Genomic DNA, 9770 nt, shown 5'->3' with positions numbered 1-9770 from the left:
TTGGCCACCTTTATACTTTAAATACTTTTCTTTTCTATGTCGAAAGACATACAAACGTCTGGATATATAAGCAGAAAGTAATTCTAAAATTCTAAAACAGTTGTAATAATAAGACTGATTGATTTTTTTTGATTATGTGTTAACAAAATAACAAACGTATAATCTCATCTGACCGAAAAGTTCATTTCCTTTACAGAGATGGCATAAAATCTGCGAAAATCAGTCGATTATATTCATATATATATTTATCATATTTTGATTAAATCATCGCAGAAATATGAGCAGAAAATATTCTAAGTTAAGAATTATTGTAAGAAACTTGTGTTTATTAACCGTTTTGGGAAAATTGTTTGTTTATACATTCTTTCAAATATTGATCTTTCCGAAAATTTCAGAAGCTTACCTTCAACAATAGAACTTGTTTCAGCGAATGTGGTATGAGAAGTAACTGCTTCAGTTGGAGTTGTTATAGAAGATGTGGTAATTGTTGATTCCATTGAAGCTAAAGAAGAAACTGCATCAGTGGTCAAAGCTTAAAAGGGACAAATCAAATATTTAACCGACATCATAATGACAAAATTCGTACAGAATATACTAAGCATGTGAGAAACATCGTTTCAAATTACAGAGACTTGGGGTGTGGAGCTCCAAACGCCTTAAAAATAAAAATAAAAATATTTATCAAATTCAAGCATTTAACCCATTACTTCATGAGCATTTTGTGAAAAATGCCTGTTTTTCATGTGAAAAGTCTCCCGTTACAAGTTCAAATTGCTAAAAAAAAATATAAAAACTGGCTTCAATATTCAATTAAACTTGGCTTCACTCACACATGTTATATATCGCTTGGGCAGCGACTGATATCTGCTCACTAATGTCAATACAAGTCTAAATTGTGTGTGTTACCTATGTCAACGAGGTGGAATCTCAAAATGTGTGCTCATAAAAATCACTATTTATGGCGTTGAGTGTTTTACCATAAAAGAGATAGACTGACAACTTCTCATATCGGTACTCTGCAGAGACGTAAAGATATAATCTCCATTTTTCAACGTTGACTCAACATTTTTACCAATTACTGCATTGAAATCGGTCATTTTTGCCTCTCACAAAGTGATAGAAGTGGACAATTAAATGGAATTTTTAGTATGTAAAATGACGTATTGATCATCAATCGATTAACTTCTTAAGCCTGAACATATCGAACAACATATGTATAATTATTATCACATATTTATGAGTGTAGGTTTCGTGCTCTCATATATATAAATCGGATTAACTGTTGAAAAAAATAGAATAGAGGTTCATCTTAACGAGTTTGAAATACTTACATAAAAATATTATTGACATAAGATCAAAACCACTTACTATCTGGGTATAGAACATTGAAAGACCCTGGTAAAGCAGTTACAGTAATTTGCGATGGAGAGGAACCAATTACGAACGATTGCCCAGAATTAACAAAGGTTTCCATTGCAAGAAGCAACACATCAATACCAACAGTCGACGAATATAATTCAATAGTCGTTCCTGTATTTCCTGTGAAGATACAAGAGAACATAATATTTGTTATTTTCACTTTACAAATTTTAAATTTCAAAAAAAAAGTTCTGAACTATTTAACAGTTTATACATTGCATACAATTTCTGATTAAAAAAACCTATAACTTTAAATGATTCAATACTGTGTGCAATCATTGAAACTATGCTTATCTCTTTAAATCATATCCATCGAGCAATAACCAAGGTTTTAAATTTAAATGTAATTACATAAAGTTTAACTAACAAGAAATCCTTCCCTTATCAACGAAATTTATTAAAAAATCTATGTGTACGCTAATTGTGCGATTGCTATATGTAATCATCGAGAAAACAAGTGATTTACGTTGTCGACAGCATTCGATATTAATGAAAACAGAAACCGATAAAAACAGATACTAATGTATAGATTTGAAAATGCGCAAAAGAATTGTATTGGCTTATCCAACAAGCTATCACATTCAATCCTGTTGCATAAGAAATAGGTAGATATTATGCATCATTACCGTCAACTGAATGAATAGTCACGCCATTGATATCCTCAGAGTTTAGTCCAGTAAAACTTGATATCATCACATTTTGAATTGTGGCTGTTATAAGACTCTCTCCTAATATTCCCACTGATGCATATGGCAGGTCCAGTGCAAAGCTTACTATAAAACAAACGAGAAGTTACTAGGATTAGAGTTAATTTTCATTTCCTGAGCCTTAAAGGTAAATAGCTGGAGTATGAGATAGCAAGATAAAAGTAATAAGTTCATTTTGGCCTTATTATCTACTAGTGTAATGTCATAGGTCTCTCTCTCTCTCTCTCTCTCTCTCTCTCTCTCTCTCTCTCTCTCTCTCTCTCTCTCTCTCTCTCTCTCTCTCTCTCTCTCTCTCTCCCCCTATAGGATCGTTAAACATCATTTAAATATTTTAATTAAGTTAAATATTATCATTTGTCTTAAATGACTTACCTTTCGTCTGAACAGAAATTGATTTAAGTTATAATAATATCAAGATATTATGAATATTAAGTTAACAAATTTTTATTTTAAAGAAGATGCTTAGCAAAAATATGCATCCGAAACGAAACTATTAACGAAAAAAAGAAGAGGATTAATTGTTTAGTTTGCTTCTGATTACATGACCGTCCCATAAATAAATCTTCGTAAGATACACGTTTACTATTTTGATTAAATATTTATGTGTTAGAGTATATTTGTCCTTTGAAAATTTAGTTAATTCTGGATTTGCCGAATCTGATGAATAACAAAAAAGCGAACTGGGAGCAGGACTTCATTGTTGCTTGAGAAGTAAGACAGCGAGTCCTACAATTCAGACTTATTTTTAGTAAATTGCGTCGTGGGCATTTAATAGCGTCGAATATTATAGAGTCGTTTAATTCCGGGGGCCGTTCAGGAACTCTCAACGTCATTCCATATGCTGTAGCATATATTTTTACTTGAATGAATGTACAGTGATTCAACAAATTTGTCTATATTTCTTATCCCGTTATAATGTCCTTAAATACAACACTTACATAAGAATCAAATTGAAATGAAAAGCCTGAGATAAATTGCGTTTTGTTTTGTTGAAAAGAGGATACGTCACTCATTATTATTGTCTGCCATATAATCATTCGGCAGCCATTTATATACTCAAACTCCATATTTTTGAACGTTAAACACATTTTGTGTCCTAAGTCCTATTTCCACACGTCAACTATATTGTATGGTCCAAATAATAGTTTTAGTAAAAAGTATTCCAAGCTGCAATTGTACTGTACTTTATTTAAGTTTCATTTGACCACCTTTGCACTAAGTTTCATTTGACCATCTTTATACTTACATGCTTTTCTTTTCTATAATACATAAGAACGTGTGGATATATAAACAGAAAATAATTCTAAAATTCTAAGACAGTTTTAATCATAAGACTGTTTGATTTTTTTTCATTTGGATTATGTGTTAACAAAATAACAAACGTACAATCTCCTCTGACCGAAAAGTTCATTTCCTTTACAGAGATGGCATGAAACCTGCGAAAATCAGTCGATTATATTCATATATATATTTATCATATTTTGATTAAATCATCGCAGAAATATGAGCAGAAAATATTCTAAGTTAAGAATCGAAGAAACTTGTGTTTATAAACCGTTTTGGGAAAATTGTTTGTTTATACATTCTTTCAAATATTGATCTTTCCGAAAATTTCAGAAGCTTACCTTCAACAATAGAACTTGTTTCAGCGACTGCGGTATGAGAAGTAACTGCTTCAGTTGGAGTTGTTATAGAAGATGTGGTAATTGTTGATTCCATTGAAGCTAAAGAAGAAACTGCATCAGTGGTCAAAGCTTAAAAGGGACAAATCAAATATTTAACCGACATCATAATGACAAAATTCGTACAGAATATACTAAGCATGTGAGAAACATCGTTTCAAATTACAGAGACTTGGGGTGTGGAGCTCCAAACGCCTTAAAATAAAAAAAAAGAATATTTATCAATTCTAGCATTTAACCCATTACTTCATGAGCATTTTGTGAAAAATGGCTGTTTTCATTGAAAAGTCTCCCGTTACAAGTTCAAATTGCTATAAAACTATAAAAACTGCTTCAATATTAATTAAACTTGGCACACATGTTCACTGGAGCAATGCCTTTGCAACAACATGCTCAGTCTTAAATTTTCTGTAACCATGGCAACGAGGGGACATCTCAAAATTGCCAAAAATCACTATTTTGCGTTGATTTTTCCATCAAAAATTGATTTCAAAGTGCTGCAACTTCTCAATGGATTGAGATAGAGTCAAATGCTTTTCAACGTTGGTTACACATTACCTTATGATTGATCTGGGGTCATTTTTAGCCTCTCACAAGTGGAAGAAGTGGACAATTAATGGAAATTTTAGTATGCAAAAATGACGTATTGAATCATAAAATCGATTAACATTCTTAAAGCCTGAAATTCGACAACATTGTAAAATTATACATTTTAAGTGTAAATTGATTATATTAATACGGAAACGTTGAAAAAAATAGAATAGAGGTTCATCTTAACGAGTTTGAAATACTACATAAACATATTATTGACATATGATCAAAACCACTTACTATCTGGGTATAGAACATTGAAAGACCCTGGTAAAGCAGTTACAGTAACTTGCGATGGAGAGGAACCAATTACGAACGATTGCCCAGAATTAACAAAGGTTTCCATTGCAAGAAGCAACACATCAATACCAACAGTCGACGAATATAATTCAATAGTCGTTCCTGTATTTCCTGTGAAGATACAAGAGAACATAATATTTGTTATTTTCACTTTACAAATTTTAAAATTTCAAAAAAAATAGTTCTGAACTATTGAATAGTTTATACATTGCATACAACTTCTGATTAAAAAAATTATAACTTTAAATGATTCAATACTGTGTGCAATCATTGAAACTATGCTTATCTCTTTAATCATTTCCATCGAGCAATAACCAAGGTTTTAAATTTAAATGTAATTTCATAAAGTTTAACTAACAAGAAATCCTTCCCTTATAAACGAAATTTTTTTAAAAAAATCTATGTGTACGCTAATTGTGCGATTGCTATTTGTAATCATCGAGAAAACAAGTGATTTACGTTGTCGACAGCATTCGATATTAATGAAAACACAAACCGATAAAACAGATACTAATGTATAGATTTCAAAAATGCGCAAAAGAATTGTATTGGCTTATCCAACAAGCTATCACATTCAATCCTGTTGCATAAGAAATAGGTAGATATTATGAATCATTACCGTCAACTGAATAAATAGTCACGCCATTGATATCCTCAGAGTTTAGTCCAGTAAAACTTGATATCATCACATTTTGAATTGTGGCTGTTATAAGACTCTCTCCTAATATTCCCACTGATGCATATGGCAGGTCCAGTGCAAAGCTTACTATAAAACAAACGAGAAGTTACTAGGATTAGAGTTAATTTTCATTTCCTGAGCCTTAAAGGTAAATAGCTGGAGTATGAGATAGCAAGATAAAAGTAATAAGTTCATTTTGGCCTTATTATCTACTAGTGTAATGTCATAGGTCCCTCCCTCTCTCTCTGTCTCTCTCTCTCTCCAACTATAGGATTGTTAAATATCATTTAGGTATTTTGATTAAATTAAATACTATCATTTGTCATTAATGACTTACCTTTCGTCTGAACAGAAATTGATTTAAGTTATAATAATATCAAGATATTATGAATATTAAGTTAACAAAGTTTTATTTTAAAGAAGATTCTTAGCAAAAATATGCATCCGAAACGAAACTATTAACGAAAAAAGAAGAGGATTAATTGTTTAGTTTGCTTCTGAATACATGACCGTCCCATAAATAAATCTTCGTAAGATACACGTTTACTATTTTGATTAAATATTGATGTGTTAGAGTATATTTGTCCTTTGAAATTTAGTTAATTCTGGATTTGCCGAATCTGATGAATAACAAAAAAAGCGAACTGGGAGCAGGACTTCATTGTTGCTTGAGAAGTAAGACAGCGAGTCCTACAATTCAGACTTATTTTTAGTAAATTGCGTCGTGGGCATTTAATAGCGTCGAATATTATAGAGTCGTTTAATTCCGGGGGCCGTTCAGGAACTCTCAACGGCATTCCATATGCTGTAGCATATATTTTTACTTGAATGAATGGTACAGTGATTCAACAAATTTGTCTATATTTCTTATCCCGTTATAATGTCCTAAAATACAACACTTACATAAGAATCAAATTGAAATGAAAAGCCTGAGATAAATTGCGTTTTGTTTTGCTGAAAAGAGGATACGTCACTCATTATTATTGTCTGCCATATAATCATTCGGCAGCCATTTATATACTCAAACTCCATATTTTTGAACGTTAAACACATTTTGTGTCCTAAGTCCTATTTCCACACGTCAACTATATTGTATGGTCCAAATAATAGTTTTAGTAAAAAGTATTCCAAGCTGCAATTGTACTGTACTTTATTTAAGTTTCATTTGACCACCTTTGCACTAAGTTTCATTTGACCATCTTTATACTTACATGCTTTTCTTTTCTATGTCGAAAGACATACAAACGTCTGGATATATAAGCAGAAAGTAATTCTAAAATTCTAAAACAGTTGTAATAATAAGACTGATTGATTTTTTTTGATTATGTGTTAACAAAATAACAAACGTATAATCTCATCTGACCGAAAAGTTCATTTCCTTTACAGAGATGGCATAAAATCTGCGAAAATCAGTCGATTATATTCATATATATATTTATTCTATTTTGATTAAATCATCGCAGAAATATGAGCAGAAAATATTCTAAGTTAAGAATTATTGTAAGAAAATTGTGTTTATAAACCGTTTTAGGGGAAATTGTTTGTTTATACATTCTTTCAAATATTGATCTTTCCGAACATATTAGAAGCTTACCTTCAACAATAGAACTTGTTTCAGCGACTGCGGTATGAGAAGTAACTGCTTCAGTTGGAGTTGTTATAGAAGATGTGGTAGTTGTTGATTCCATTGAAGCTAAAGAAGAAACTGCATCAGTGGTCAAAGCTTAAAAGGGACAAATCAAATATTTAACCGACATCATAATGACAAAATTCGTACAGAATATACTAAGCATGTGAGAAACATCGATTAACATTCTTAAAGCCTGAAATTCGACAACATTGTAAAATTATACATTTTAAGTGTAAATTGATTATATTAATACGGAAACGTTGAAAAAAATAGAATAGAGGTTCATCTTAACGAGTTTGAAATACTACATAAACATATTATTGACATATGATCAAAACCACTTACTATCTGGGTATAGAACATTGAAAGACCCTGGTAAAGCAGTTACAGTAACTTGCGATGGAGAGGAACCAATTACGAACGATTGCCCAGAATTAACAAAGGTTTCCATTGCAAGAAGCAACACATCAATACCAACAGTCGACGAATATAATTCAATAGTCGTTCCTGTATTTCCTGTGAAGATACAAGAGAACATAATATTTGTTATTTTCACTTTACAAATTTTAAAATTTCAAAAAAAAGTTCTGAACTATTGAACAGTTTATACATTGCATACAACTTCTGATTAAAAAAACTATAACTTTAAATGATTCAATACTGTGTGCAATCATTGAAACTATGCTTATCTCTTTAATCATTTCCATCGAGCAATAACCAAGGTTTTAAATTTAAATGTAATTACATAAAGTTTAACTAACAAGAAATCCTTCCCTTATAAACGAAATTTATTAAAAAATCTATGTGTACGCTAATTGTGCGATTGCTTTATGTAATCATCGAGAAAACAAGTGATTTACGTTGTCCACAGCATTCGATATTAATGAAAACACAAACCGATAAAACAGATACTAATGTATAGATTTGAAAATGCGCAAAAGAATTGTATTGGCTTATCCAACAAGCTATCACATTCAATCCTGTTGCATAAGAAATAGGTAGATATTATGAATCATTACCGTCAACTGAATGAATAGTCACGCCATTGATATCCTCAGAGTTTAGTCCAGTAAAACTTGATATCATCACATTTTGAATTGTGGCTGTTATAAGACTCTCTCCTAATATTCCCACTGATGCATATGGCAGGTCCAGTGCAAAGCTTACTATAAAACAAACGAGAAGTTACTAGGATTAGAGTTAATTTTCATTTCCTGAGCCTTAAAGGTAAATAGCTGGAGTATGAGATAGCAAGATAAAAGTAATAAGTTCATTTTGGCCTTATTATCTACTAGTGTAATGTCATAGGTCCCTCTCTCTCTCTCTCTCTCTCTCTCTCTCTCTCTCTCTCTCTCTCTCTCTCTCCAACTATAGGATTGTTAAATATCATTTAGATATTTTGATTAAATTAAATATTATCATTTGTCATTAATGACTTACCTTTCGTCTGAACGGAAATTGGTTTAAGTTATAATAATATTAAGATATTATAAATATTAAGTTAACAAAGTTTTATTTTAAAGAAGATTCTTAGCAAAAATATGCATCCGAAACGAAACTATTAACGAAAAAATAAGAGGAATGATTGGTTAGTTTGCTTCTGAATACATGACCGTCCCATAAATAAATCTTCGTAAGATACATGTTTACTATTTTGATTAAATATATATGTGTTGGGGTATATTTGTCCTTTGAAATTTAGTTAATTCTGAATTTGCCGAATCTGATGAATAACAAACAAAAGCGAACTGGGAGCAGGACTTCATTGTTGCTTGAGAAGTAAGACAGCGAGTCCTAGAATTCAGACTTATTTTTTAGTAAATTGCGTCGTGGGCATTAAATAGCGTCGCATATTATGAAGTCGTTTTTTCAGGAACTTTTGACGGCATTCCATATGCTGTAGCATATAATGTTACTTGAATGAATGGTACAGTGATTCAACAAATTTGCCTATATTTCTTATCCCGTTATAATGTCCGAAAATACAACACTTACATAAGAATCAAATTGAAATGAAAAGCCTGAGATAAATTGCGTTTTGTTTTGCTGAAAAGAGGATACGTCACTCATTATTATTGTCTGCCATATAATCATTCGGCAGCCATTTACATACTCAAACTCCATATTTTTGAACGTTAAACACATTTTGTGTCCTAAGTCCTATTTTCACACGTCAACTATATTTTATGGTCCAAATATTTTTTTATCTTTGAGTGATTTTTATAGTCTAAGTCCTTGTTTTGTACCTCAGCACATTTTTAATGTTAAAGTCTGAATTTCATACACAATATATACTGAATGCTTAATATCAAATTAAATCATACTTCAACCATATTAAAACATACTTCAACGATATTAAAACATACTTCAACGATATTAAATCATACTTCAACCATATTAAAAGTACAGTTTTCATTTGCCATACATATTTCAATATCAAAGTCACAATTACTTACGTTAGCCATATTTTATGGTGGAAGACATATTTTCATTCATCGGCCATATTTTATTGTCAAAGACCTATTCAAATAATTTCACACACCGGTCATGCTTTTTGCTTATAGTTATATTTTTATGCCTAAACTTTATTTTATAGTCAGTCATATTTTCGCATGTATGCCACATTTTATGGTCAAATGCATATTTGAATATGCGTCCGCCAAATTTCTATGATCAAAGTCATATATTCATGCCTCAGCCATGTTTCACGAATGCGTCCGCCACAATGTTATGATAAAATTCTGGTCATACTTTAGGTCAAG

The 9770-nt window shown here is 31.2% G+C and overlaps 1 protein-coding gene across 1 annotated transcript in view; it reads right to left on the bottom strand.

The window, feature by feature from the left end:
• Positions 1 to 9473, bottom strand: part of LOC132735779 (mucin-3A-like) — a 14912-nt gene extending 5439 nt beyond the window's left edge. Inside the window, exons 1-11 of the mRNA XM_060722769.1 lie at positions 9465 to 9473; positions 8449 to 8455; positions 8028 to 8174; positions 7354 to 7524; positions 6973 to 7101; positions 5319 to 5465; positions 4640 to 4810; positions 3752 to 3880; positions 2046 to 2192; positions 1369 to 1539; positions 404 to 532 (exon numbers count right to left, since the gene is read on the bottom strand). Of these exons, the coding sequence (XP_060578752.1) occupies positions 404 to 532; positions 1369 to 1539; positions 2046 to 2192; positions 3752 to 3880; positions 4640 to 4810; positions 5319 to 5465; positions 6973 to 7101; positions 7354 to 7524; positions 8028 to 8174; positions 8449 to 8455; positions 9465 to 9473 (1357 nt within the window). The remainder of the gene's footprint in view (positions 1 to 403; positions 533 to 1368; positions 1540 to 2045; positions 2193 to 3751; positions 3881 to 4639; positions 4811 to 5318; positions 5466 to 6972; positions 7102 to 7353; positions 7525 to 8027; positions 8175 to 8448; positions 8456 to 9464) is intronic.
• Between the last annotated feature and the right edge of the window lie 297 nt (positions 9474 to 9770).

The sequence above is a fragment of the Ruditapes philippinarum genome, unplaced genomic scaffold (assembly GCF_026571515.1).
Source record: "Ruditapes philippinarum isolate M1 unplaced genomic scaffold, ASM2657151v2 ctg3056_1_1_1_1, whole genome shotgun sequence".
NCBI classification, from domain to species: Eukaryota; Metazoa; Mollusca; class Bivalvia; order Venerida; family Veneridae; genus Ruditapes; species Ruditapes philippinarum.
The sequence above is the reverse complement of the archived record's forward strand: the minus strand, read 5'-3'. Positions and strand labels throughout refer to the sequence as shown.